The sequence below is a fragment of the Ictidomys tridecemlineatus genome, chromosome 10 (assembly GCF_052094955.1).
Source record: "Ictidomys tridecemlineatus isolate mIctTri1 chromosome 10, mIctTri1.hap1, whole genome shotgun sequence".
In the NCBI taxonomy this organism is placed as follows: Eukaryota; Metazoa; Chordata; class Mammalia; order Rodentia; family Sciuridae; genus Ictidomys; species Ictidomys tridecemlineatus.
The window spans coordinates 1,929,630-1,957,418 of record NC_135486.1 but is presented as its reverse complement, the minus strand read 5'-3'; the positions used below and the strand labels follow the sequence as shown (position 1 = coordinate 1,957,418).

The following is a 27,789-nucleotide window of genomic DNA, read 5'->3' as shown; positions in this document are numbered from 1 at the left end:
TGGGGCTCTTCTCATCTAGGAAGCACAGGCTGATCCTGTTGAGAGGCTCAAGAAGAAACGGCAAGTCAGGAGGCTGAGGTCTGAGGCCGAAGCCAGATAAGTTTTTATTATATTAAAAAAAAAGTAACTGGAAGTGAAGGTGAGTCACTCAAGACGAGTGAGTCTTTAGGTTCCTGAAGCTCTTCAGTGGCAGCACTTGGACCCCCCTCCCAAGCCAGCTCTAACCCAGCCCAGGTGCTGGAACGCAGAGCACACGGTGGTGCCCATCAAGGCAAGGAGCGCGAAGGAGCCCACTGCACCGCGATTCCGCTTGCTGGGGTCTGAAAAAGAAGAGAAGAGAGTTTCCAGGATGTCCACAGGCCACTCAGTGACGGCATCCGGGACGATCCCCTGGACAGCCTGGCCTGAGGTCGGCCAGCCCCAGGCTGTGGGTCCTGAGATGCTGCAAGAGGAGCCAGGGGACTCAGGAGAGTGGGGGGAGGGAAGCGGCTGTGCACCAGGGCTCTGGGGGAATCTCCCTCTTAAAGAGTAAGTGCAGCCCACATCCTCCTGGGTCCCCAGGGCCACCTGCCTCCTGCAGTGTGAGAGCAGAGGCAGGTTCTGCAGTCACCAGCTGGGGCTGGTCCTATGTCTGTGCTGGTCCTATGTCTGACTCACAGTCCCACTTTTCCTAAGCCTCAGTTTTTCTTCTGCAGAATGAGATACTGTCAAACACAGAGTTGCTATAAAGTTAAATAACATGCAAAATAGCAACTGGCATATGGAAAATAATTAAAAGTAAGTTTAGCACTAGACATGGAGATGCACACCCGTAGTCCCAGTACTGGGAAGTCTGCGGCAGAAGGATCACGATGAAAGCTGGCCTGAGTGACTTAGGCCCTGTTTCAGAATAAAACTGCAGAGGGGCTGGGGATTAGCTTAGGAGCAGAGCACTTGCCTAGCACGTGCTAGGATCTGAGTTCGTCCCCAGCACCACACACACAGATGTTTGTAGCCGGCACAGTGGTGTGCACTCTAGTGTCAGATACTCAGGGGGCCAAGGCAGGAGGGTCACTTGAGACCAGCCTAGACAACAGACCCCAGCTTAAAAAAAAAAGTAGTCCCCCAATGATTCAAAAATTTTAGTAAAATTAGAAGAGGCCTTTCACCTTAATCACCCAGCTACTTCCCCTTTTCTTGGGTCCTGATAAGGCTGGGGTGTGGCACTGTAGAGAGCTTGTCTCTGTCCTGGGTTCCATGCCCAGGCTGACCCCACCCTCACCCCCACAGTCAGTTTCCTCGCAGATGCTGCGGGCACTCACCTCCCGTGTAGTAGCCATAGGCATAAAGAACTCGTCCGATGATCCAGACCAGGCCCAAGCCAGAAGCTACCCGCTGAGAGAGAGCAGAGTCAGGGTTTGTGCTGAAGAAACACTGGGCCGTGATGACTCTGGGTGGCCAAGGTATCCCCCCACCCCGTGACCTCAGTTCTTCTGTGACCTGCTGGTGGCCTGCAGTTGAGGACCAGCCTTCTGCAAAGGAATCACTATCCTAGCCTGGAAACCTGGGGCCACAGCTCAGGGGAGGACAGGCAGGCCCAGGGGAGCCAGAGAGGGGACTGACCCGTGGTCCCCAGCGTCCCCTGCACTCCCCCTGCAGCGGGCTGTGTCATCTCCAGTGCCGCCACCACAGGAAGGGGCCGTGGGGAGACAGCAGCGGCACACGAGGGGCGGGGCTCCCAGGAGAGGGGGAGAGGGTCCGGGTTATGACCTGAACAGGGGCCCTGCAGGGAAGGCCTCCCTGCCCCCAGTGCCCTGGAGGAGAGAGAAAACCATGCACAGGAGGACCTTCCATCTGGTGCCAACCAGAGGGGGCCCAGGGTGTGGGCAGACGCTCAGGCACCTTCCAACTGGCAGCCAGCACCGTCTGTGTGGCAGCCTATGATGTCAGGGTCATGGTTAGTTGGAGTGGATTTTGGACAGAGTCAAAAACCAGCAGGAGGGTGGACACTGCGATAAAGGCCCCAGCCTCCCAGGTCAGTGCCCGCAGGCTCTCAGCCTCTGCCGGGCCAGGCCTCACTGGAACCTCCATGATGGCAAACAGGGTCGTCACAAGGTCGACGCTGTGTGGGGAGCAGCTCTAGGAGCGTCCTTAAGAACTGAGCACTAGGAGTGGGATTTAGGGACGTGGAACAGGGATGGGCCGGGGGGACACCAGGTGAGGTCAGGCTGGAGAGACAGGGCTGTCCAGACGGCCAGTCCAGCCGCTTCCTAGGAATGGGGACCAGAAAGACGCACCCTCCCTAGGAGATACAAGAGCAGCTGATGTTTCTTTTAAAAACAAGAAACAACAGGCCCTCCGCTCACGCACTGCAGCAGTGCCTCTGGCAACCCGTGGACAACCAGGCCGTCCCCAGATGGAGGGCTAGGAGGGCCTGGAACCAGGATGTGGGGCCACAGCTCAGAGAAGCTGACCCCTGGAAGGCAAAGCCCAAATGGCAACTAACTGGGTTCACGTCAACTTCCGGGGGCAGGGGTGTGGCCAAGGCTGCCGTGGAGGTCCACAGTGGTGTCCGCTCTCTCTGCGGCTCGGCCGCCAATCCCTGCTCCTCTCCCTGCTCCAGGGGCCTCGTGCAGCTCCCCAAAGAGCACAAGCAGGCTCAGCCTGGGGAACAGCCTGGGTCTCACCCTGGAGAAGACGGAGTCCGGTCCCTCAGTGAGCTCTGCTTCACCATAGCCACCTCTGCAAGACCCTCCTTCCTGACCACCCGTTCAGGACAGCGGCCATGCTCCCTCTTACCTCCCTGCTTTGGATCTGTGCACTAACCACCACCTTTTAGCACCTTCTAGCATGCCAGGTAATCCACTTAGGCTGCTGTCTACACCCCAGTGAGACTGGCTCTGTGTCCTTCACCGCCATACCTTGGGTGGTGGGCAACTCGCTGTGGGCGTGGGTGAACGTGGACGTGGAAACGCTCACGCTAGCAGACCTCTTAGAATCAGGCCTGAGTTCAAAGTCTTATTCTTCTATTTGGTGGCTGAGCTCATAAAAGTTAAATAGTGTCCAAGAGTCTTTCCCTATCTATAAAAATGGGGGAAAGGCCACGTACTTTAAAGAACTTTTAAGAAATAGTTGAATTCCTTTTAGGTGCATGGTGCCTGGGCACTGAGACTCATCCAGGGAAGGAAGCAAAGAAGGCTAAACCCAAGTCTGTGAAACTTACCGGGTGGTAAACACCTCCAACTGCTAGAAAAAACAGGAAGGGAGGGTACATTTCCAACCTGGAAGACACAGAGAGAACTTTTAAAAATTGCCCTGTGTGGAGCAGGGGAAGTGGCTCAGTGGCAGCGCGCTCGCCTGGCATGCGCGGGGCTCTGGGTTCGATCCTCAGCACCACATAAAAATAAAATAAAGATGTTGTGTCCACTTAAAACTAAAAAATAAATATTAAAAATTCTCTCTCTCTCTTAAAATAAATGCCCTGTGTAAATATGCCACACACAACCAAGAGACATTTCCATTCTTGCTCGCAGGTCAGAAATCAGAGTAGACATGAACCCTGAAAGAGGGAGAGGCCCAGCCACAGACCCCACCCTCTTCTGTGCTGGACAGGAGCAAAGGTGACTCAGAACACATGGGCGGAAGGAAGGTCTGCAGGTCAGAGTGGGCTCCTCTCCCCGCTGTCTGGGGCAGGGAGGGCCGAGCTCTGTGTGGACGGCTGCAGAGCTGCTGCTGGAAAGACTCCAGAAACCTCGCTGTTGGCAGAGCTCTGGACTCTGCTTCCTGGCCAGTCCATTCACAGCCAGTTTCTTAACAGTACTGGGCATGCAGTGCCCATGACCATGGTCATGGCTATCGCTCAGCAAATACCGAGCTCCGAGGGTGGAGTGTCCGGCCCAGACGCCCACCCTGCCCGGGCTCCGGCACCCCGCAGGGCCACACTCACGTGTTCTGGTGGGCTCTCTGGATGCAGTTGAAGAGGTGCCCGTTTTCAGGGTCTGTGCTGTACATGACAGGGTACTGCGGGGAAAAGCACACATGGCCACGGGGAGATGAAGTTCTGAGAGTTAAGATCAACTTAAAAACAATGCCTCCTAACCATCGCCTCCTGGTGGACGACCGCGGATTTCCACTTAACTATTCTCAGCAACAGAGTCCCAATCTCGGAAGTACATCCCATGTGTCTATTAACCCTCCAGGAGTGCACCTCAGAGCTAAGCTGGCACAGGGACAGGGGACAGGAGCGGCACGTAACAGACTCGTGCTTCACATGGGTGTCTGCATCAGTGTAGGTCTCGGGTGCGTTACAGACGCCCTGAGGATGCTTCTCCCGAGATCATCAAACACCACATCTTTAAGATTTCCCCCAGTGGGGACCCAGGTATGATTGAGTGTGAGAGTTTTAAGCAATGTCCACTGGAGGAAATGGAAGAAACTAGATATGGAAAGTTTAAAAGAAGCTCCAGTTAGGGAGTCCAACTATAAACAGAGACAGACATCTAATTGCTCGTCAGGGACAACTTCAGACATTACCCCTTGTAGATGAGCCGGAACCAAAGGAGGTGTTTAACACACCCCCTGCTGTGCTGGACAGTGAGCCTGGGCACAGCAGCCCCCTTCCCCCTTGGGAAACAGGCAGTCCCTTGAGACATGGTCCCGCAGTGCTGCCTGGAGCCCTGTTCAGGAGACACACTCTGCCCAGCATGGCTGCAGCGAAACACCCTGCCACACCTGTGCCCTGGTCATGCTGCAGAGAAGACCAACAGTACTAGTGGACACTGCCTCCCAGCAGCTCCAGCCTCTCTCCTGAACCGAGGAGCTGGGTCTCTAGTGGGCACAATCCTGAAACAGCCCCCAGCCGCCCCTGGCCGTCCCCCCCTCCCTGTGCCTGAAGGCGAGTTCCCGAGGACCCCCAGCGCCGGCTCGCCACTCACCTCCACCTTGTACTTCTTGCGGGCCTTGCCAACGTTGATGGCCAGGTGAAGCACCATGACGAAGCTGGCAGCGCCAGTCAGGAGCACGAAACCGTACTCCTTGGACAGGACGGCCATCGTGATTCTGTGGAGGGGGTATGCACACGAGGCCCCGTCAGCGCGGGCCTCACAGCCACGCACACACACACAGGCCCAGGAGACGCTCCACCCACCGCATGCCCGAAAGCGGCTGCAGCCGAAGTCGCACGCTGAGCTGCGTTCCAGGACTCTGAAGGCAGGGCCGCGCTCCCCAGCCTATGAAGCTGCCTAGAAGATGGGCTTGGCAGCTCTGGGGAACCAGGCTGCCATCAGATCACCACTTCAGAACTAGCCCCAGAAAGCGTTTGAGTCCTTTGACTTTCTTTTGTTTTTTTGGGTACTGAGCCCAGGGTGAGCCACATCCCCAGCCCTTTTTATTTCTTGCTGAGTTGCTGAGACTGGCCTTGAACTTGCTTCCTCCCAGGTGTGCCACTGCACCCAGCAGCAAGAGACTCATCAGGAATTAAAAACGGATGTTCACAACTGCAAATGCAGTCTGCCAGGTGCTCACTCCTGGCAGAAGTCACTCTGCTCCCTGCAGGAAGGTACACGTGTGGAGCATGAGCTGGTGGAATACGCGCACAGCAGAGTCAAGAGGCACCTCGGAAGGCAGGGGATCGGCAGGAAGGGGCAGCCCAGCTACGGCCAGCATGGACGGTTTGCGGAGGACTGTGCCATCAGGGGTGGGGACAGGGGAAGGGCTCGGGGCAGCAAAGGACCTGCTCTCCCTGCAGGGCTCCTCTACTGGAGCGGGGGAGACCCTGCCCAGGAGCCAGGCCTGGCAGGAGGCCTTCACCTCCTGACAGCAGCCATGTGCTCCGCCCTGATTTCTCAGGCTCCAGGGCATGGAGTGGAGGTCCCCAGCCCCCAGAGTGCCTGAGTGTGTCAGCCCGCAAAGGAAGGGGAGGGCAGCCCAGTGCAGGGTGCCCACCCAGGCAGCCCCAGCCACACCCTGGGCTGTGTGGGCCCTGAGCTAGCAGACAGCTCCCGGGAAGGCTTGAGGGACGGACAACAGACACACAGCTTCTGCCCTGAGCATCCTGTGGAACACATGCAAGTCGCTGATGGCATTGTGTTGATGACATGCCTGCTCTGTGTCATCTGCAGCCCCCCCACCCTTTTTTGAGTTTTAAAATGAGTTTATTAAAGAATGTTCTTAAGAAGGCATAAATTTTTGATGTGTCATTAAAGAAAAGGTATGTTTCTTCACACTGTATAATAAAGGTAATGTAAGAATACAGTTATTAGCTTCTTTTTGCTGGAATTCTCTGATAGTACAGTACAGTGTAGTCATTTATGCAATGCTAGAACAAATTTTTAAAGTTTCTTCTTTGCTTCTCTTCAAATAGTGATGAATAATAAAAAGAAGATGGTCTGAAAAAGTCAACTTTTTTTCTATTCAGTCTGTAGTATTGGAGCCAGTAATTTTACCATCACGGGCTACAATTTTCACTTTATCCACTTTAATAAGTTCTGTCATGTCTCTGAATTCAACATCATTCAATGCAAAAGCCCACACAGCATCGCAGAATCTCTTTGTATCTAGAGAGCCCCTGAAACTGACTGTTCCTGACCCTCTGCGCCAATGCTGAATTTATAGCCTTATCAAACTGAAGAAGAACCTGAGGGCAAGTGGCGGGTGACCTGCTGAGGCTGTGTGAGCTCACCCAGGATCTCTGATGACGACTCTTGGAGTTTCGGTAAAACTGAAACGCCGTGGCTCATGAGGAAGAGACTGCTTTATCTTCAGGTTTGCACAGTTGTCCTGTGGGCAAGGCGCTTCCAGATGGGGAACCCACAGACGTGTGCCTCCAGAAGCCTGGCTGGAGGTGCCCACATGCTGACCACCTCTTCTCACCCATCTGCAGCCCTTTTATAGACGCAACAAGATAAGGTTCTCAAGGTGGAACCAGGGTCAGACCTTGACCTCCACCCAGCGCTGGACACAGTGCAGAGGCTGTGCCTCCGACACCTGCAGCTTTGCTTCCTACAGATCACAGGCTCCTGAACACTGAAGGGCGGCTGCAGTGCCCGCGGCACCTCTCCCGTGGCTGGCCACTCGCCAACACAGAGAACAGGGACGATGGCTCCTATTTCTTTTCTTTCTTCTTTTTAGTAGTAACTTGCACAAAGACAGAAACCATAGACTACTCTGTCTTCTAGATCCCTGTTTGTCAAACGTCGGTGGCATCGAATCACCTGGGCCTTGTTTGAATGCACCCCACTCCCAGGGGTGTCCTGAAGACTGTGCCTTTCTAACAAGTTCCTAGGTGATGCTGATGATCTGGGTCAGGCTCCACATCTAATGTGGCAAATTTCTGTCACTATTTTGGACACAATAGGTGGTGACTCTCTTTATCTGATTCAACCAGAAGCAGAGCCTCGTCTTGGTGATCACATTCTACTGGGCTCTCGGAGGCTCCCAGGGCACCTGTAGTGTCCCTGGAACATGAAGATGGGCTCCGAGGTCCCTCTACAGAGCCAGCCAGATGCAGCTACGCCCGTGCTCCCTGGAGACCAGTTCCTTCCTTCAGCTCAGGCAGGGCTCAAGGCTGAGCGGGCGGTACGATGGCTCAGTTTCTTCTGAGACTCGTTTTGGAGCCTAACTCGTAACAGCCACTGGGTTCCTGGACCTCTCCTCACGGGCATGGCCACCGTCACCAGACCAGACTCTCCACAGTCAAAGGAATAGGAGATGAAGGGCCCCCACGCTCATTATGCTGAGCTGACCTGGGGGGCCCACCCCATCCAAAACCAAGGATTGGGGGTGCCTCGACTTCTCCTGACGTCAAGTGGGAGGCTACGTAAGGATTTAATGGGGTCACCAAGGAGCCTCTCGTGGAATTTCCTCCCACCTGGCAGAAATAGCGAAACGGGAAAGAACATCACATGTGTGCTCAATGCCTAAGTACGAGACAGTCCATAGAGGGCTCCCCACGCGCCGGGTGCTCAACAGACTTGCTAGTGCTCCTCGCCCTCAGACTTGCTAGTGCGGCATGGCCCCCACCCCCTTACACGGCGGGCGCTGAGGCTGAAGGCAGCCCCGAGGCTGGGGAGTGCAGATGGACACCAGTGTTCTCGCTCTTGGTGTCTGGACCAGGCTGCTGGGCTTGCCCCTGCCCACAGGCGGGATGGCTCCTCCCCGACCAGGAGCAGGGGAGGGCCCCTCTGTGGGCTTCAGTCCAGGACAGTCCTGCCACCTGGTCCTGGGCAGCTACTCCCAGAGCAAAAGGAGAGGGACACAGCCAGGGTGGCAGCCCAGGGGAGGCCAGAGCTGGCTGGGGGTCGGGGTACTTCACACGCGGGATGGGATCCGCGGCAGGGCCAGGTCTGCCGCGTCCCTGCAGCAGGAAGCACTTTTTCAGTAGAAGTGTCCTCCTCCTGACGGATGGTCCTGGCTGTGGACCAAGACCAAGGGCAGCCTCCCTGCCTGATCCCATCTTAGGGAGAAGCTCTCGCTTTCCACCATCCACCGTGACGTACAGGAGGCCGAGAGGTCACTTTAGAAACTGATTATTAGGACAGAATACTGAAAACAGCAGCACTTCTATTTTAAAACTTTTAACGCCCGTCAAAGTATTCATTACTTCCAAACATTCCAGGTTGGGGGAAGGAAACCAGGTGGGGCACAGGTCCTGGGGCAGCTGCCCGGTGCCCAGTGGGGCCTGGAGGTCTGCGTGGGGTGGAACCCAGGGCAGCAGCTCCAGTGAGGCCACAGCACATGGGGCCGAGAGCCACAGGCACCCTGGCAAGGCCCGTCAAGGATGGGACCCAGGCTGACAGGGAGGCAGTGCTGGTGTGACCCCAGAGTCACCCTCACCCAGTACTGAGGGTCGCGCGGGGTTTCAATGAGGCCGAGGCTGCTCCTCTGGGAGTCCGCTGATTCTCCCGGGGACCCGACTCTTCTGGGGCTCTGCTCGGCCTGACCCGTAATTCCCGGGCCGCTGCTGGCCTTATCTCCCGGGGCAGGCTTCCTTTGGGCGCAGCAGGGCGAACCCACAAGGCTTCCTGAACTCCCCTGTGGGAACACTGCCCGGGCCAGGCACCCTCCACTTCACCCGCGTCCCTCTGCCTGCCCAGCAGGAACTCCCAGGGCACCGCCCGGGTGGCACCCGGAAGAAAAGGCAGGCTTTGTGGATTTAGGGACTTGCCTCAACAATTGTCCCCACAAGTCCCGTTCCGGCACAGACCTCGTACTAAACATCACTGGAGCCTTCAGGCCACACACAGACACCAGCGTGGACACCAGTGACTTCTACTCCCTTTGTGATCTTGTCTCCTCAAACTGCGCTGCAGGTTTTCAGCCGGTGTCTCTTATCTAAGGTACCTGGTGGGAAGGGGACGAGGACACATCCCCTCTGCCGTCCCATGTTTCAGTGTGTCCTCCTCTGGTGCCTGTGCTGCGTCCCACTGTTTTCACGTAGGGCACCTATTTTACACGGCAGAGTCGACATCCCTGTGAGTTCCCCGTAAGAACGGCCACTCAAGGGCTGGCTGACCACGAGACGGCCTCCCCCCAGTCCCTGACCCCGGCTGGTGCGAGGAACTCCGAGGGGACTCGGGGGCCCACCAGTCCACTTCAAGCCCACAGAGCAACAGGTGTCCAAGTGACCGCCAGGTAGGGCAGCTGACCCTCCCAAGCCCAGGTGGAGCTCAAAGAGAAACGCAGGAAGTCGGAGGGAAGCGGCCCAGAAGCCGCTGTCCCTGGCATCTCTCCGCTTCTCCCCACATCTTCAGAATGCAGCTCTGGCTCACTTCCACACGACACACAGGGAGTTTGTTTCAGTGTCAAACCTTCCAATGACTGTTAGACTGAAAAGGAATAAAAACCTGTTGATAAAAACTAACTCTTCTCCTGCGGTGGTTCGCGTATCCCAAAGACAGTTCTCCAAGGGCGGTCACTCAGCCAGCAGGCAGGCCAACAGCCGGCGCAGGGCATGCAGTGGTCCTCCGCGCCGTACCCTGTGGTTCCTCATCAGCATGGCGGGCAGAACACCTCCCGTGGACTGTGAGCGAGGAGGCTGGAGACCTGTCCCTCGGGCGGTGAACACGCTGCCGTCCCGTGGGCCCAGTTACACAGCCGCAGCCTGGCTGTAGAATCCGGTTCAGATGGCGCTGGAACCCCAGCCCGGTGGTGACCGGGGACGACTGTTTGATGCTCTGCTGGGCGGCGGGAGGGAAGGATCAGGGCCAGGGAGTGGCCCTGGTTACGTGGGACAAGCTTGCACCGGCACAGCCTCATCGAGGGCCTCTGGAACTGGGCTGTGACAGGGCTGGGGACACAAGCTGAAGGGAGCCGCGTCTCCCCTGGGACCGGCGGGCAGGTCTGCTCTTCAGGGTTCAGGAACAAGGGATTTGTGGGAACACAGAGTGAAACCCGGCTTCCCTGCAGGCGTGAGGGCAGTTTCCCCAACAGGTGTCCATGCTTGGGGCCCTGTGACACCTAACCTAGACGCCCTGGGCCAGGCTAGCTGAGCCGCCCATGGGATGGGCTCCCAGAGACAGCCCACTGGGTGCTCCTCCAGGTCAAAGGTGCGACCTCAGAGGGCAGGGGGGAGAGGAGAGAGACTGCAGGACATACAGGCAAAAAAGGAAAAAGCACCATTATCACAAATTTCATTAAATGAAGGTGACTGGATCAACATGGTGCAGGACACACGTCACCCAGTGGACGCTGACGCCAGTGTCCCAGCCTAACACCTTCTTTAGCATGTCCTCAGAATGACTGTTCCCAGGACTCACTCTAGGAATGCAGGGCGTCAACGCCCATCTGCTGTGACGGTCACCAGGACTGAGGTCATCGTGACACTCCAGGCCGGTGTGGGTGCAGAGGCGATGACATGGGAGGGTCAGATTGGGAAGAGAGCCCTGAAGGACACCGACAGTGACATATCGAGACATGTGTAAGGACAACAGCAGGTGCACCCAGAAAGGGCTTGGCTTTATACGGGAGAGAGGGAGACCGTGTGAGAGAAGGGAAGGGACAGGTCAGAGGAAGCATAGGGGAAAATCCCTTACTGCAGACACCAGTCAGCACACTATTCAGGATGGGTCAAACCCACTGATGCTCTGCTGGGCGGCGGGAGGGAAGGATCCCTCTCACAGCATCTCCGTGACACATTACTACCTCTATTTCACAGATGAGAAACTGAGCATCCGAGAGGTTAAATAATTAACTCAAGATCACACAGCTATTACGAGCAGAGCCTGGATCCACAGTCCCTGGCAACCTGGCTGCAGAGTCTATGCTCCACAGCTTTTCAATGAGGTTGAAGAGCAAGTCTGACAACATCTGACCTCTTTGAAATATCTCCACCTCCCCTGACCCTCTCCTAAGCGTAAAATAAATTAATAAGAAGAAAGCTAATAATTAACTCCAAGCCTATGACTGATTAAAGCCTGAGATGTTTCTCATTGGAAACCTTGGGAAGGACTGAGAAAGGGACACTTCCATTTTATTGTCTGTCAGGAGCGGAGATCAGAGGTGGGAAAGCACAGGTCTGCGTGAAGCAGAACGCCTGAAGCTGGCCCTCCCTTGTGACATCAGGATTCCCTTAACTGTCACAACTCGGGAGTCCCGGGGGCCGCTAAGCTGCGACTTCCAGCCAGGAGGAAGTCTTGAATGAGCCACAGTGACACACTTGGGTTTTCCCACTAAAAGTGCAGGCAGAGTGCAGTTAATTCTTAGCAGATGCCGCATCCCCGCTGGGGCACCAGCCTCCCCAGGGAAGGACCCGCCTAGCCGCTGGCCCCTGCCTACTGCAGCCTCCACATCTTCACACCTGACTCCACTAGGAACAAGCTTGGGCACAATCATTTGCATTTCTGAAGAATGTCACTTCTTAAAAAAAAATAATAAGTGGGACTAAGGCATCAAAATCTTAAAATCTGTGTTCCAGTCAACGAACAGGTCAAGTCTAAGAGGCGCTCGGAGGACAACAGGGAGACCTGTGAGATCCTGAAAGGTTTCTGCAATCACATCTGGGAGGTGACACAGTCCTTCTGTCCCCTCATTGCTGCATTCCTCCCCGCAGGCCGGCAGGGAAGTCAGTGCTGCAAGAGGTTTTGTTTTATATAGAAATAATCTACCTGATAACTGCTGGCTTCTTGTTCAGGAGGATGGCATGCTCACAAATAATACTAATAAATTCTATTGCAAAAATAGTAGCAGCATCTTCTTCTAGACAAATATTGCTTTAAAATGCCTAATGGTTCTTGGTCAATTGTGGCCAGCAATGGTGCTCTGAATAGTCAGAATGTGTAAATATAGGGACTGGGACGTTTCTGTGCAGTGAACTGCTCTTCCTGCTGATCCCCCTTACCCAGGTGGCCAGGGGCTTCTCGGCATCTCTGGATAATGGGTAGAGTGCTAACCTCCAGGTGAAGAGGCTCCCCCTCAGGACCATTTCTCCAACTCCAGGCCAGCAGGAGGAAACCAAACATGGGGGAAGGCTGCCGTTCTCTGATTTTGTTCCCTAATCTACAGAAGCCCCTGGAGTGCAGTTTCTATGCTGGTCACAGTATCACTGTCATTTTATATATAGTAACATTGGTAAAAGAAAAAAAAATCACTTGACAAAGTTTTCTATTTCTGTAACACTGTGTCAGGAGGGAAGCTTAACAAAATGTCTTCCCAGGGGTGAAAGTATTTGTTTGGATTCTGGAATGTTTAATTCCTTATTTAACTTCTGTAAGTATCAACATCCTTAATTCTGAGAGAGATAATACTGTTGTATGTCTAAGTTCACTAAAGTAAAACATGCCTGTAACTCTGACTAAAAACCTTGGGTGCTTTCCAGAAGGTGCCAGGAGACCTGCAGACTTCCCGAGACACCTCGTTCCAGCTCCCACCCCCAAGTCTGCAGCAATTCTGCAAGCCACACCTAGGCCCACAGCTCACACGGCCAGAAGCGCCCTTCACCCTGGGCTAGGGGACTAAGTCCCGGGGCCCAGTACTCCTTCACCCCCTGCGCCCCTCTGGGTGCTTTTCTTCTTCTCCCTTCCCACCCTCACTGACTCCCAGGCTATTCGGAAATTCGTGACTCCCAGGGAAAGTATTAGCAGAAGCCACAACTTCAGGCAATGACTCATGAACTAGTCTCCAGTCCCTCCCAGCGCCCCACCTCTGTGGCTCCCGGCCTCCCGGCGGTGGCACCAGTTAAGCAGGGCACGTTTCTGAACTTCAAAGGAGGGGAATGCAGATCCCCCACCCGCCTAGAGGGGTCTCCTGCTCTAGGGCAGCGGTAGGAAATGACCCACCTACAGGTTCCAATACAAATGTCCCAGAGTCGACGGAAGGCAATTCCCTGGGGGCTGTCCCCAAGGCTCCCGGCAACACCTCGGGCTGGCGCCGCGTTCGCAGGCCCTTTGAAACCAGCGCTACCGCTCAGGCCTCACGGCCAGCTCCTCTGCGGTGCAGCGCTCGCCCACCGGTACCAGAGCTGCATTTGGCAAGGTGGGAGGGGGCTCCAGAAGGCTGCACGGCCGAGGAGAGCCGGCGAGGAAACGACGGAGCGGGGGGAGGGTTGACCTTGAGACCCCCCCCTGACTTAGAGGCCGGGCGTCGCTTGGATGCTCCAAGGCACTCCATCAGGAGGGATCAGGGGGTGGAGAGCAAAAGGCAAGGAGACGCGGAGCTCAGATCTGGTAAGGAAGCGGGCGGAGGGCCCTGCTCAGCCCCAGCGGCGGGGACGCAGGCTGCGCCCAGTGCGGACCCCCAAGTGTCCCGAGGGCCGGCCTCCCGCAGCCCCAGGTGCGGCACTCACCTGGGTCACCTCCGGAGCTCTGGTGCACACCCGAGCTGCGCAGCGCGTCAGGGCGCGGCTCCGGCTCTCGGCCGCGCCGGGCGGGGAGAGGGGCGGAGCCTCGAGCAGGCCCCGCCCCGCGACCACGCCCCCGAGGTCGCGCCCCGGGTCTGGACCCGCGGCGGCGCTCCCTCCTGCCCCTGGCTGCCCACGGACGGCCCCTCCGTCCTACGTCCGTGTGTCCGCTCGGTTCTCCGCGCCTTCGCGGCCCGCTGCTCCGCGGGTCGGGTGTGTAGAGCGGTGGCGCGTCCGTGGTTTCGCCCCGCAGGGCCACCGTAGCTCGGCGCCGGCCACCCGCGGGACGCCCGAGGACGCAGGGCGCGTGCGCGGGAGCTGGCGCGTCCTCGGGAGGCGGGCCCGAGCCTGTCCCCGCCCACCCGGCCGGGCTGCGTGCGGGGCGCGCCCCTCGGCTCCCGAGTCCAGCGCGGACGTCCGTCCGGAAGGACTCGAGGGCCCCGAGCGCCTGCCCTGCTGCTCCGCGGTTCCAGCTTTGCGTGCTTTCTCCTCCCCGAGCGAGAGCTTGTGTTCAGGGTGCCGGCGAGGGTTAGAGGGCTTGCTCTGGTTGAAGGTTGGAGGCAGCAGAGAGGCTGGGTGCGGTGGCGCAGGCCTGTGGTCTCAGCGACTGGGGAGGCTGAGGCAGGAGGATCGCAAGTTGGAGACCAGCCTCAGCAATTTAGCAAGACCCTGTCTCAAAATAAAATACAAAAAGAACTGGGGCTTTGGCTCAGTGCTTAGCACTCCTGGGTTCAACCCCTCGCACCCCACAGAGTAAGCAAACCGGAAAACTGCTGCGTCACCCAGGGAGATCTTATTCCCCTGCTGACTGTGGCACAAAGAAAAACCCGCGGGGCAGTGGAAGGCAGGTTGGAGAATTAGGAGAATCCCAGCCTCCTTTTCCCAGATAGGCCTGTTGGACCACAAACAAGGACCTTCTTTTAAGTCTCATTATAAAAGTTGTCTTTGTTTATTGTAGAAATTTTGGGAAATATAGGGGAAAATAAACCAAGAAGTTCACACACACACACACACACACACACACACACACACACATAACGGAGTCATACTCTCTGTACTGACGTCTGTACTGTCCAGAGGCAGAGAATCCCTTTCCTTTCTTGAGTGTTTCATTCTGAAGCAGGGCTTAGCAGTGGCTGCAGGTCTCTTCCTGGCCAGAGTGAACCCCTATGCTTTCCCACTACGGGGTACAACTGTGCAGGAAAGTCTGCGTGCATACTTCTGGCGATTTCTTTTGCCTCAGTTTCTTTAAAGAGCAATTTCTGGGCCAGGAAATGCATTTTGATATCTACGGACAACATGTATTCCTGGAAAAGAGAATCTCCCCTGACCCTGGGTATGGAGTCAGTTTTCATGTATTTCCAAGTGGGAACAAGACCTTTTCCGTAAGCTGTTGGGAAGTTCCAGTGCAAGGGAGGTGGAGACACAGCGTCCATTAACGACCAGGGAAGCAGGCTTGGCTGGGGCTCCGCAGCTGCTCTGTCCGATCCACCCACCGTTAGTTCCTTCTCAGTCACAGTCCACTCTGCTGGGAACCTCTCCAGACTGCTCTTGTACAGTCGCCACTTGCCTCTGAACTCTCCGTGGGCTTTCAGGCTCTGAAAAGGGATTAAGGAGTGCCTTGGGAAGAGGGAGGCTGCAACTCCTGATGGAGTGGTCAGGAAGGACTGTCAGAGAAGCCTGGTCCCCACTGCCCATCACTGATGAGTCCTCCCAGTGTCTGCGTTTTGCTGTTGATTCTCTTGAGGGGCAAGTCCTGGAATTGAGCAGCTGATCGGCAAACCCCAAGGCCCACGCCCACCCCCTTACCTCCTCTGAGGGTGGGAAGAGGGAGAACTGGCCCTTCAACCTCAGAGATTCAGTGGCTACTGCCTTCAAAGAAGACGCAGAAATAAGGAATTCTCCCAAAGGAGGAGGGACTCTGGGCTCTAGATTCCCTCCAACAAGTCCCAGCAGTAGATGCGGTCAGTAAGGGAGCGCCTTGCAGCTACCGAAGGAGAAGGGCGCACAGAACCGGAGGGCCGTGCCTCGAGAATCTCAAACAGGTTTCCAGAGGCAGGGAAGGGAAGGGGAGCCAGTGAAGGAGAGCAGAAAGGACCAGGAGGGAGCAGAGGCCCCACTATGAGGCTCTTGGGCATTTGGAGTTGGTAAAGGAGGAGCCAGCAGAAGACAATAAGCAGAAGGTGCTGCTATAGGGCCAGGGCAGAGGAGGAGAGGTACAGAGGCCAGGGCGGAAGAGGAGAGCGAGGGTAAGTGCTGTTGGAAGGTCGGGTAAGACTTGGAAAGGAAGTGATGTGAACAAGAGCAGTTTCCCAGGAGTGATGGGGAGGGATCCTGACTGGAGGTGGCTTGGAGAAGGAACTGCAGAGGAGGAATTTGAGATAAGTGTGCAGAGACCCCTTTGAGATGTTTGGCAAATGCTATTTGCCATTAAAGGAACAGGAGTCCTTGCTCACTCCAGATGCAGAGCAAACAAGTGCAGAACTAGCACGGGAGGTATCTCCTCCTACATGGGTCCCCAAAGAGGGTGACGGGCTCCGAGGGTGACGGGCTCCTAGGGTGATGGGACTAGAGGGTGGCTGGGATTTGAGGGATGATGGGACCAAGGGTGGTGGGGTCTGAGGGTGACAGGATCGGGGCATGTTCAGTGATTCCAGTTATCACTGGTTGAGGCAAGACCCTCAGTGGACAGTCATGCTGGTGGGTGATGTCTGATAAGGAGTAGGATGTTCACATCATTTCACAGTCATTTCCATAGACTACATTTTAATACCAAATGCTTAGTGAATTTACAGTAGAGAAATCAGACAGCCCATATCGCATATAAGTTAAAATGTCACTAGTCATAGGACAAATGAACACTGTACTTCCTGATTGGGTGCTGTTAGAAGAACATGAGTCACTTCCAAAGAAGTTTGATTTACCTGTAATTGTGAGAAACGAACCCCAAATAAGGACCTTCTACAAAGTAACTGTCTGCTTACTTTAAATATGTCAGTCATAAAAGGCAGGGAAAGACTAAGGACCTGGTCCAGACCAAAGAGGACCAAGCAGACAGGACAACCCAGGTTGTGCGCAATCCCGAGCGAGACCCTGGCCCTATTATAGACGCTCTGAAGACAGAAGACAGCGTTGGAATGTGGCTGTCACCAACCTGATTGACCTTGGCAGAGGACCCCAGGTTCCAGATGGGCATGCAGTCTGTCCAGTGCTTTGATGAGACTCTGAGCAGAGAACCCAGTAGTGCTGTGTCCAGTCCTCTGACCTACAGAAATTGTGAGAGTGTAAATGGTGTTGTAAGCTGTTAAGTTCGTGGTAATTTGTAGCAAAAAAATGTGCATGCAGCTGCTCGGAACGCAGATGAGCCCTGGGAAGGTTTGGGGTCAGTGGGAGAGGCACCGACCCTCTGAAACCTGGTGCCCCAGGTACGTTGGAAGTTCCTGGAGGGCGAGCCCTGTGCACAGGATGATGCATGGCCTCCTGGAGTGGGCAACAGGTGCTGCAGAGCTGTTGCCCTGGGAGCAAGCTCATGTCTTACCAAGGGTGGCTGCTAGTGACTAGTTTCTAGTCACTCTGTCCACAGCTCAATCCACCCAGGTCCAGGAGCCCAGGTTTTGGTCCTGCGAGGAGAGGACAGAAGGCAGGAGTTATGCTGCAGGAATGACTCAGCTCAAGGGCTGTTTGCTGCCAGGCTGAGCCCGTAGGCACCCAAGTGCTCTTCCCGTCAATTTGAATGGGCAGCCGTTTCACAGCCTCCTAGTCTTCAATAGTTAGAATTCAAGAATATGTTTTAAATTGAGGGAGGGAAAGAGACGGAGGGAGAGAGAATGTGAACCATGAAAAGCAGCCGTCTCCTGCCCGACTCTGGCTCTCCCCCAGATTCTGTCTGGCCGTTCCTGATCCCCACCCCGCACCTGTGGCCGTCTCCACACGGTGGCTAACAGCCTCCCAGTCTTGATTCACCAGCTTCACCCTTGCCATTCTCTGACGGGGGATTTAGCTCACTCCCATCAGTCTCTTTCCCACCCTCCGAAACAGCAATGTCGCCCTTCTCCATTCTTCCACTTGGAATCAGGGCCTCATTAAGTAACACACTAAATCTCCACTTGAACTTCCTTCTGCAGTGCTGAGGTCTGAACCTCGGGAAGATTGGCAAGAGCTCCACCCCTGGGCTGCGCCCAGCCCTTTGACCTCAACTTCTTGCTCCGCGGCAAGACACAGGGTTTCTTAACTTTCCTCGTTGGATCTCAGCCTTTGCCCCTCTACCCTGCTTCTGCTTTCCTGCCTCTGACCATTAAAATACCTCAACAATATCCTGATTAATATTTGTACTTTGTCCTGAAACTATGGTTAATCTTTCATAATTTGTAGATCAATTCTATGAGTTTCATGGCGAGTGTGAACACCACAACAATGTGTGCTTTTACGGTGGCATGAAGTATTGTGGTGGGGGCCCTCTCCCTATTTGATGCCTGACATCATAATGCAGGCTCCACGTGGCGGATGGTGCACATCAGGAACAATGTTCACAGTTTAATGTTCCTTGGTAGCTCAGGATCAGATTGTGGACCCCAAATCCTTGGGTGTCTCTTGCCGTGACCCGGTGGAGCCGTGGTGGTTAACAGCATTGTGCATGGAGCTCCCGGTGTCAGGACTTTGATGGGCTACTTGCTTGTTTTATCCCAGCAACAACCCTGTGTCACTCCCACTCACACAGATGAGAAACGTGAGTGAGTGAGCTGGGACAGCTTCATTTGGATGAAGACTGGCGTCACGTTGGGGTTTGCCTGACCATCACCGGGTTTAGCACTGAGAGTCCTGCACCCTGGGAGTCCCCCCAGTCTTGGACAAGCCAGAATTCTTGGTCACTTTGCAAGTCCAGCCTTGGTATCCCTCTCTTTTTAAAAAGGTGATAATGATAACAGTGATGACCATTTCCGTGGCTTGGGCTTTGCTGGTCTTCGGCCATCATTACCTCATTTGCTGATGGATTGTCTGAGTTGGGAGCTGTTTTGGTCACTGTGACCAAAAGATCTGACCAGAACAAGTAAAGGGGAAGGTTTATTTTGGCGCGTGATTTCAGAGGTTCGTCCACAGTCGGCGGACTCCACAGCTCTGAGCCAGAGATAAGGTGGAACACTGTGGCAGAGAGGGTGGCAGAGGACAGGAGCCCAGGACATGGCACCTGGGAGGCAGAGGGGAGCCCCTCCCACCAAGGAGGAAGCAACTCCAAAGGCCCAGGGACGCCCTTCCTCCAGCCACACCCTACCTGCCCACAGCTGCTGCCCAGGTAACCTGTGTCTGTGAATTAATCCACCGGTGAGGTCACCCTCCCATAATCTAATCATTTCACCTCTGAGAATTTGTCTCACAAATGAACTGTTGGGGAACACCTGGCATCTAAACCCTAACCAGAGCTCTTTTTATTTAAAAAAACAAAAACAAAAGAACTTTTTTTTTGTGTGTGTGTGTGTGTGATACTGGGGAACTGGCCCAGGGGTGCTGAACCACTGAGCTGTGTTCCCAGCCTTTTTATCTTTTGACTGTTATTTTGAGACAGGGTCTCACTATGTTGCTGAAGCTGACCTCAAACTTGTGCTGTACCTGCCTCAGCCTCCTGAGTCCCTGGGATCATAGGCGAGCACCAGTTTTAAATCCATCCGCTGGGGAAGCTCCGGGGCCTGAGGCACCTGTATAGAACTTAGATGATTGCGTTCAGCTATTTCAGTTGCCACCAGGCACACTGGGCCAGAGGGACTGGGCAGCTGGCCTTCCTGCCTTGGGAATCAGCCTCCCCAAAGATTGCGGCATTTGGTGGCCCGTACGGGGATCGAACCCGCGACCTTGGCGTTATCAGCACCACGCTCAGTCTGGCTGGGCACAATTCAGGAGCCACTTGTCAAAAGAAACTAACTTTATTTTTAGAACTACAAACGCCAAGCAAAACAGCTCCTCAGGAAAAAAAACCCTCAGAGCCCAACTGCCACCACCAGCTTCCACAAGCCTCTCACCCACACAAACCTCACCACCTCCCACAATCCTCCTGCTCTTGAGGCCGATTGGCTGGGTCGCATGGGTGGAGCCAAAGAAGTCCCCCAATGAGCAGCTCCGTGGTCTGAAAGGGCAGGGAAACAGCCCAATGAGCAGCTCCGTGGAGGAGCCAATCAGCTAGATGTTGCTGGGGCCGCTGTGAGCCAATCATCAGCCGGCAGCTGGAAGTTTGCTGGCAGCTGGAAGTTTGCTGGGGCCCCTTTGGCTGTGGCTCTCAACACTAGACTGTAGCCTTCTCGAGAAGGGCTCTGTCTGCCTTCCCTTGGGTTTACTTTAGGAATGTGCCTGGTTTTGTGTTCAGCTCCCTGATGTATGTGAGTCTTCGTTAGTTCGCGTCTAGATCTTTGAGGCTCCCAAGTGGGGGCGGGCAGTAGCTGCCCCCCAGCCGATGGCCAGTGAATTCGTTCTTTTCCTCTGTGTACGTAGTGCCACCCTTAGCGCAGTGGTGGATCTGGTCAGTTTTTGGCTGCCCGTATTGTTTCCTTGGAATCTTCTCTTCTCCTGAATGAAGTTCTGCACACTGAGTTCAAAGGCCAAGACCCCTCCGCTCGAGTGGCACCGCTCCTCTGAGGACAGGACAGAGAGCTGCGAGTGTTTGAACTAGGCACAGGCAGCAGCGAGCAGGGTCTCAGGCGGACACTCAGGGTCAGCCCTCAGGGTCCCTCTGCCCAGTCAGCAGACCTCCAGGAAAGGCCCTCGCAGTGGACGCTCCTTCCAGGGCAGCCAGCAGGTCTGGGCAAGCAGAGGCCTCTGGTGGAGCCTTACAGGCAGAATCAGGGGCAGGTCTTGGTAACGTCCCCTTGATAACTGAGAAAAAGTGGGTCACTGGCTGCGAGGCACAGGTAGGGCAGGAGCCCAGCCCCCCTGGACCCTGGGTGCTTGCCTTTGGGCAGCGACCCTCTAGCCTAAACTTCTGGTTCCACCCACTAACCCTCTCGGGCAGGTGGGGTGTGGCTGGGGAGAGGCCTGCAGGGTGCAGCCTCTTCCTCCCTCTCTGCTTCCCGGCCTTAAACAGAGAGCTAGCTTTATACAAGGCCAGGACTCAAGCTCATGACCACAGGGCCTGGACACTCACACTCAGCGCCCCCCCGAGTGGTTGTTTCCAGGAGTTAATGTGGTAGAACATGAGTTCTCAATGTTGGGAAGTATTATGGGCTGACGTGTGTCCCCCTAAATTTGGTATCTACCACTCAGTAGACAACAGCGCCTTGGAGCGTGGCCGTGTGGGAGAGGAGCCCTTGGGAAGGTTTCCATCACTCTGGCAGACTTGGCCCATATGGCTGCCGTCCTCCTGAGAGGGGACATGAGGACCCAGATATGCACGAGGGTGGCCTTCTGAGGACCCCAGGAGGAAGTGTTCATCTTCACGACGAGGAGTGAGGGTGGAGAAGACCCCACACCTGTGGACACTGTCCTCCCGGCTGCAGGTCTCCAGCGTCGGGAGACGACACATTTGCCCCCCAGCCTGGGCACTTGGCTGTGAAGCTTCTAGAGAACTGGCCCTGGGCGGTCTGCAGCCACCCAGAGTAGTTCTGGATGACTCTGCTCCGCTCAGTTATTCCCTGGCCGCTGTCTCCTGCCCATTCATGATGAAAGTTCATGGAACACAGAAGGGAAGACACGACAAAGGCCGTTAACCCTGGGAGGGACCTTAGGTCTTGTCAAGCGCCCCTCAGTTTGCATTTGAGGCGGAAGGGAGAATTCACACTCACTGATGACACATTTTCCATATGTGAGGGTTAAGAGCTTCTGTGTTATGCAGGGCCCTTCAGAGGTGAGATGGCTGGACTGCGGGAGCTGTCACCTAATCAGTCCATCCCAGCTGGAGTGGCTGGCTGGGTGGAGACTGTGGGCAGGTGGGGTGTGGCCGGGGAGGTGTGTCTCGGGGAGAGGCCTGTAGGGTGCAGCCTCTTCCTCCCTCTCTGCTTCCTGGCCTCCAAGAGCTGAACAACTTTTCTCCACTGTGCTCTCAGGCCGTGACGTCGGCCTCCCCTTGGTCCCGAGTAGTGGGGTCAGCCCCCGACGGACTAAACCTCTGACACCAGAGCCAATTGGACTTTTCCTCTCTGTGTTGTTCCAGCCAAGTATTTGGTCACAGTGACGAGAGGCGGATTCACACGACATACGCTGTCAGGCCTACCAGGTGGATGTCACCCCCAGTCGTGCACAGGGAGACGCCCCTGAGAAAAAGTGGGTGGCTGGAGCCCAGCCTCCTGAGTCCTGGGTGCTTGCCTTTGGGCAGCCACCCTCTAGCCCAAACCCAGTGAGCTTCAATGGCCCCATCTCTTTCCTCTGTAGGTCGTAAAACGCAGCAGACGGGCGCTGCTGGGGTGTGTCTGAAGGTGACCCAGGCAAACCAGTGGCCTCCCGTGACTCAGCCCCAGTGACCCCAATGGTGAGTGTGGAAACCAGCAGACCCTGCTGGGCGCCTCCCTCAGACCCCACCGGGTGTGAGAGGTAGAGGTGCGGGGTGGGGGAGCTCACCTTTGGGAGCCGGAGTGCTGAGCACAGGAGCAGCAGTCAGGGCCGGTGGCTGTACTCTGAGGACCGGGACGTGCCAAAAGAAGAGCAAGGCTGCGGTGGACCGCGGACGGAAGGAGGAAGGACCACAGCTGGTGGGCCACGGAGGAGGGGCCGGTGCCTCAGCACGGTGCCAGCTGTGCGGAGGGGAAGAGGGTCAGCCCAGCAGAGTCAGGCAAGGGCAAGAGGAGTCCCCTGGGAGAGTGGGCGCACTCTGCTGTCACCCATGCCACCCTGTGGGGGGTCTCCAGGCGCCGACTTCCTGGCCTCCCCCGGATGGCACTGAGGGGTCTGCAGGGGGATCCCGAGAGGTTTGAGGCCACAGGAGAAGCAGCCTGTGGCTGGGACATCCCATTGTCAGGGTCATGATCCCCAGGCCCCTGGTTTTGTAATGGAAATGAGATTGGACTCTGATGCCTTTACTAAAAGCAGGCCGTCACGAGCTCATTTGCTGAGTTATTCCCCTGGACACAGGTGAAGCCTCTGGTGGAAAGGAAAGTGGGCGCGGAAGGTGCCCCACTCTCCCCACCTGAAGAATGACTCAGCAGAGACACGCACGGGTGGTAGGTCTGGGTGATGGGCCCAGGAGACAGTAGTCAGTGCCTACATAGCACTTGCCGGGTCCTGTGCTAAGCCCTTCCATGAATTCCCTCAGTTCTCAGCCCCTCGCGAGGCGGCACCTTATATCCCCCTTTACAGGCAGCAAACTGAGGGCGAGGAGCTTGTGCTCCATCTTGCTCACACCCCGGTTCTACTCGGAGCGGGCAGTTCAGACCTGCCTGGGGACCCGTCCCTCTGTGCCCTCTGTTCCTGGCGCAGTTCGCCCCGCCGTCCTCCCTCCCGACTGGTGCTTCTGAGAAGAGGCTTCACTTGAGCACCTTGGTGCTCCTCCTCTTTCCTAAGTGCTCCAACCACTCAGACCCTGGTGATGCAGGGACAAAGGAGAAGGGGGGGGGGTTAACAGGGCAGGGGCTGGGGCAGGCGATTTCCATTGCCATGTAAGTGATGCAAGGTGACATCAAAAGCCACACACACACCAGCCTGCCAAGTTGGGGGAGTGGCACGGTGGATCCACCCAAGGCCGGTGGATCTGAGGTGCCCAAGTGGACAGTTGGGCTGGCCCCGTGAGTGGTCTGAAAGAAGGCAGTTGTCATTCATCGGAATATTGGCAGGGACTGAAGACATCAGTAAGGCGGAGAAAGGAAGGAAGAGCTGAGCAACTGCCACTCTGCTGCCGGAATGTTCACGAGACCCACCTGCTGCTTGCTGCACCTCACTTGGCTGTGCCAGCCCAGAGCCAGACTCCCACTGAGTGTCGATTCCAGCTGTTAAGATTCAACAGGGCACCAAAGAAACACTGGAGGACAAACGGGAGACTGACTGGGCAGACCTGCTGGTGTGTGTGTGTGTGTGTGTGTGTGTGAGAGAGAGAGAGAGAGAGAGAGAGAGAGAGAGAGAGAGAGAGAGAGAGAGAGAGAGAGAGAGAGAGATCACTAGAGTGAATCTGGTTTCATGACACAGTGCCCAGGAGGCCATCAGAGCATGAGGTAAGCAGCATGGTGGACGCCCTCACTTTTAAGAATAGTGTTCCTGGGATTGTAAGCCGCATGCCAGGGACTCAGAGGTGCTTTACAAGGGCATTATTATCCCCTTTGGGCAAGGAGAAGGCCTGCTCAGTTTGACCCAGGCCAGAACGGACCATTTTCTGTGGTCTGGGCTGCAGGTGGGAGGGTCCCTCTGTGGTCTGTGCTGCAGGTGGGAGGACCCTCCCTCCCAGTGACCAGGGCTCCCTGCTGTGCCCTCTGCCTCTCTGTGAGTTCAGGCCTGAGCTGACCCCACAACCAGACTGACAGCAGACCTTGCATTTCCAGGGGCAGGACTGGAGCAAGCCAGCCATGACTGCTCAAGGACACTGGCTTTTTGTTCCTGGGCATCAGATAGTGGCCAGAGCACAAGGCCAGAGCACAAGGCCAGAGCACAGACAATCGCCGATTTTCTTCTTTTTTGCACTGACTCAGCCGTTTCCTGCCCTTTTTCAGACTTTTCAAATATTTCTGTCTGCTCCCCTTTGTGATCTCCCACTAATTTTGCCCTTTCTTCCTGAATCTCTGGTCGCTGTCCCGCCTCTAGTCTTCAGAGCCCAGGCCAGAAGGGCCATGGCCTCACGGATGCCTTTATTAGAAACCACTCTGCGGGGTCCTCTTCTCCGGAAGCGGTGTGTCCTCCCGCACTCAGAGCCTTGCTCCACCCACAGGCCCAAATCTTCCCAGAGCCTGTGCAATCACATGGCCTGCAGCAACTGTCCCCTCTAAGGGGACTGAGACTTTTGCTTTCCCCTCTCAGCCGAGCAGGGCAAGACGCGCGCCAGGCCCGGGCTGTTCACCACCGTGGGAAGCAGGCCCCGGGCTCCCTGGTGCTTCCGGCCCTGCCCTTCCAGCCGCTGCTCCCACGTCCCCCTTGGGTGCTGGGGGCCTCTCTGCCGTCCTGCACCCCACGACTGTCACTGTCACCGGCCTCAAAGCAAAAGCCCCGCGTCCTGAGCAGGGCCTGAGGGCGACCTCTGTGAGCGCAGCCAGCCTCCCCGCTTCCAGGAGAAGGAGCGTCCCCCAGTCTCCCAGGACGAGGTGGCCCCTGCGTTTCCTATGTGGGTCCCATATCCTGGATGCCTGCCTCCCCAAGGTAGCGGCTGTTCACCCTCTTGTGCTTTCAGACACGGTAGAAGGTGGAGTAGGGCAGGCTGAAGTGAGGGGCCTCCAGTGGCCTCTGGGGGACAGCCCCCTGGCCTTCTCATTCCCAAGCTCGGGCTCCAGAGACAAGGCCTCGCTCTCCTGGAAGGTGGGGGTGCTGCTGCGGGAGGTGGCTAACCAGGGGCACAGGCGTTCCTCGGCCTCTGCGTGTTGTCCACATGCCCAAGAGTTTTAAATTTCATGTAGTGTGTACGTGGGCTTTAGCAAAAGATGAAGAACTTTCAGAATGGTGCCATTTTGGAATTGAAAACTGGTGTCTGCAGGGACTGCACTGTTCCCACACAGCCTTGAGGCCAACCGAGGAGGGACTGCATACCACTCCCACCATGAGGCCGGTCACCTGCACTGGGAACTCTGGAGAGGATCCTGTGAAAGGCAATCCCCATTTGGAAGTGTAAATTTAGTAACTTAAACATCCATCTTTCCTTTTTTCTCTCCCTGTTCTCTGTCTCATTTTCAAAACAGGATCTTAGGATGTGGCTTTGTAGATTCACTTTATTTAAAGTTGCTTTGAAATATAAAAATGTAGAGGCATGAACTGAGGACATTGCCAGGTTCACCACCAGTTCTCAGTCATTACTGACTGCACCCCATGGTATTCAACTGAGTTTTTCCTTGAATTTGAATTAAATTGATCTTAACTGATGCATTAGACAAGATACAAGTGTTGTATATTTATGGGGGAGTATATGATGTTTTGATATATGTACACATGGTGTAACATTATTTTCAGGGTAAAAGTATTTTTCTCCTAAAGTACATACCATTTTCTTTATAGTGAAAACATTCAAAATCCTTTTTTCTAGCTTTAAAAACCTAGTACGTCATCCTTACCCATAGCAATATCCAGATTGAAATAGGCTGTAACTATGTAGATAGAAATGGAAAATATTGAACAAAACATATTGAAAAAAACATTTTCCTGTTGATTTTCAATTGTAATTAGGGAAGTATTTTTTAAAAATACTTTGCCACATTGTAATTTGTAGTATTTTCTAATGCTCTTTAAAATTTTTTTCTAGCACCTATGCAGTTAATGAAGGGATATATTAAATCACATGGAGTTGCCAGAATTTGGGGGGGGGCATCAAAATAGTCCAATATTGATATTTTCCTATAATTCAACCCAATATGTGAAAAGGGAAAATTTTACTAGATGTATTGTAAAGTAAATCCTTTTTTGATATAAAGGGTTACCTCCTAAGTATTGGTTTTATAAGTTAGGATTTTACATATTGGGCTCCCCACAGCAGGACCATCTCAACCGTACCAGACCCTGTTTTGCACATGTGCGGCTTGGTATCCTGAGCAGAAATCCAGGAATTCCAGGGCGGCTGGAAGCCTTTCAGCACATGTCTCTCACAGCATTAGCCACAATCCTGCCTGACAAGTTGGAGGTTACTGACTTTGAAACTGGGCCAGTTGCCGAGAGCCCGTGCGTATTCTTTCCGTGACCCTTGAAAGCCGCCTGTTTCCTATTACTGCTTTTGGGTCTTGTTTGTCTGAGACACGTTACACAGTCCAGTTTCCTGGTGTATTTCCAGCTCTTCCGCCACCCTCTTGCACAACCCTCTTACTTTGTGGTGGGTCTCACCAAAGATACCAAGTACTGAAAGGGGCTTCTGGAAGTTATCACATTTCAGCAACAACATTGTTTAAACATCTGACAATCATTTGCGACCAAACATTTCTGGTCTCATCCATGGAAAATATCACACATAGCAAAGAAAATTGAAAAGAGCTGCAGAGGGTGTCTGTGCAGCTTGCATTGTGTACTGTTGGGACGGTTCCCGGGGGACCTCAGACGTGTAATTATTACTTCAGTTTAACCAGTGGGATGTGCTCCCTTGCGTGTGGAGTAGGGATCAGAGTCTGGTTTTGAAGATGGACTTGAGAAACCAATTAGTCCATCCTCCTCCCACCTGGAGAGTCAGCACCATGGGGCATAGAGTCCGAGTCCAAGGGGCAAAAGGAGCCTTTTGGACATTCCTAGGGGGCGGGGCACGCCCCTGCCTGGTGCGGTCTAGAGGAGGTCCCTATCCTCAGAGGGCGTGCGGGAGAGGCAGCTGCACATGGACTACTAGCTCACAGCCTTGGGAGTCATCCGCTAGACCCGTCTTAACCCCTGCTTAGGAACTCTGGGTTCATCTTGTCTACAGGAGCCCATTGACCTCTCGATTTCTGTCTTTACCTTAAATATTTTTGAAGATGTGGATGGGCCTTTATTTTATCCATTTATTGATATGTGGTGCCGAGAATCGAGTCCAGTGCCTCACACATGCCAGGCAAACGCTCTGCCGCAGAGCCACCGCCCCGCCCTGACCTAGAGATTTCTTTAAGGCAAAACTTCCAGGGCTTTGGACGACTCAGGATAAACCTGCCAAGACCCTCTGTGAGTTGGGAAAGAGTCTGTGAGGTGGGCAGGTGTGACCCCAGGTCACGGCTTGTGTCTACTCATGGTAGCATTTCTGTCTCACGGAGGCATGACGAGGCGGGGAAGAGGGTAGCAGCAGCTCCCTTCTCGTTAGTGTGAGAAAGGAGGTTCCCTGTGGAGCCTGGCAGGCCACATGCTTCTGGTAGGGAAAGTGCAGTTTTTAATGTCATCTACAAAATGAAAACTTCTCGATGATGAGCAGCCAAGCCAGCCACCCACCAGGGCAG

The 27,789-nt window shown here is 55.0% G+C and overlaps 1 protein-coding gene and 3 long non-coding RNA genes across 7 annotated transcripts; 2 read left to right on the top strand and 2 right to left on the bottom strand.

Annotated features, from left to right (window-relative positions):
• Window positions 1–74: 74 nt before the first annotated feature.
• Mgst3 (microsomal glutathione S-transferase 3) lies at window positions 75–13,902 on the bottom strand. The gene is made up of 6 exons (XM_005319857.5): window positions 13,757–13,902; window positions 4,914–5,037; window positions 3,926–3,999; window positions 3,203–3,260; window positions 1,302–1,374; window positions 75–320 (listed from the first exon to the last, which is right to left on the bottom strand). Exons 2-6 carry the CDS (start codon window positions 5,028–5,030, stop codon window positions 184–186), a joined length of 459 nt encoding a protein of 152 aa, XP_005319914.1. The 5' UTR covers window positions 5,031–5,037; window positions 13,757–13,902; the 3' UTR covers window positions 75–183.
• LOC144367092 (uncharacterized) lies at window positions 13,125–25,773 on the top strand. 3 transcript variants are annotated; one of them, XR_013426312.1, is made up of 4 exons: window positions 13,125–13,234; window positions 21,942–22,004; window positions 22,160–23,928; window positions 24,253–25,773. It is a non-coding gene; the product is annotated as an uncharacterized LOC144367092 (long non-coding RNA). The 3 variants fall into 3 exon arrangements; XR_013426311.1 differs by having other exon boundaries at window positions 22,160–25,773; XR_013426313.1 differs by lacking the exon at window positions 21,942–22,004 and having other exon boundaries at window positions 13,134–13,637; window positions 22,160–25,773.
• LOC144367093 (uncharacterized) lies at window positions 14,741–24,096 on the bottom strand. Of its 2 annotated transcripts, none has more exons than XR_013426315.1 (4): window positions 23,638–24,096; window positions 22,346–22,518; window positions 16,965–17,075; window positions 14,741–15,408 (listed from the first exon to the last, which is right to left on the bottom strand). It is a non-coding gene; the product is annotated as an uncharacterized LOC144367093 (long non-coding RNA). The 2 variants fall into 2 exon arrangements; XR_013426314.1 differs by lacking the exon at window positions 14,741–15,408 and adding an exon at window positions 16,560–16,734 and having other exon boundaries at window positions 23,638–24,090.
• On the top strand, window positions 16,619–18,123 carry LOC144367095 (uncharacterized). Its single transcript, XR_013426318.1, has 2 exons — window positions 16,619–17,086; window positions 17,935–18,123. It is a non-coding gene; the product is annotated as an uncharacterized LOC144367095 (long non-coding RNA).
• Window positions 25,774–27,789: the final 2,016 nt, after the last annotated feature.

Coding starts and splice junctions, on each gene's coding strand:
- Mgst3 (XM_005319857.5), bottom strand. CDS start 5,030: ATGGCCGTCCTGTCCAAGGAGTACGGTTTCGTGCTCCTGACTGGCGCT. Junction 3,261..3,925: donor CAGAGAGCCCACCAGAACAC/GTGAGTGTGGCC, acceptor TGTGTCTTCCAG/GTTGGAAATGTACCCTCCCT. Junction 1,375..3,202: donor TTGGAGGTGTTTACCACCCG/GTAAGTTTCACA, acceptor GCTCTCTCTCAG/CGGGTAGCTTCTGGCTTGGG.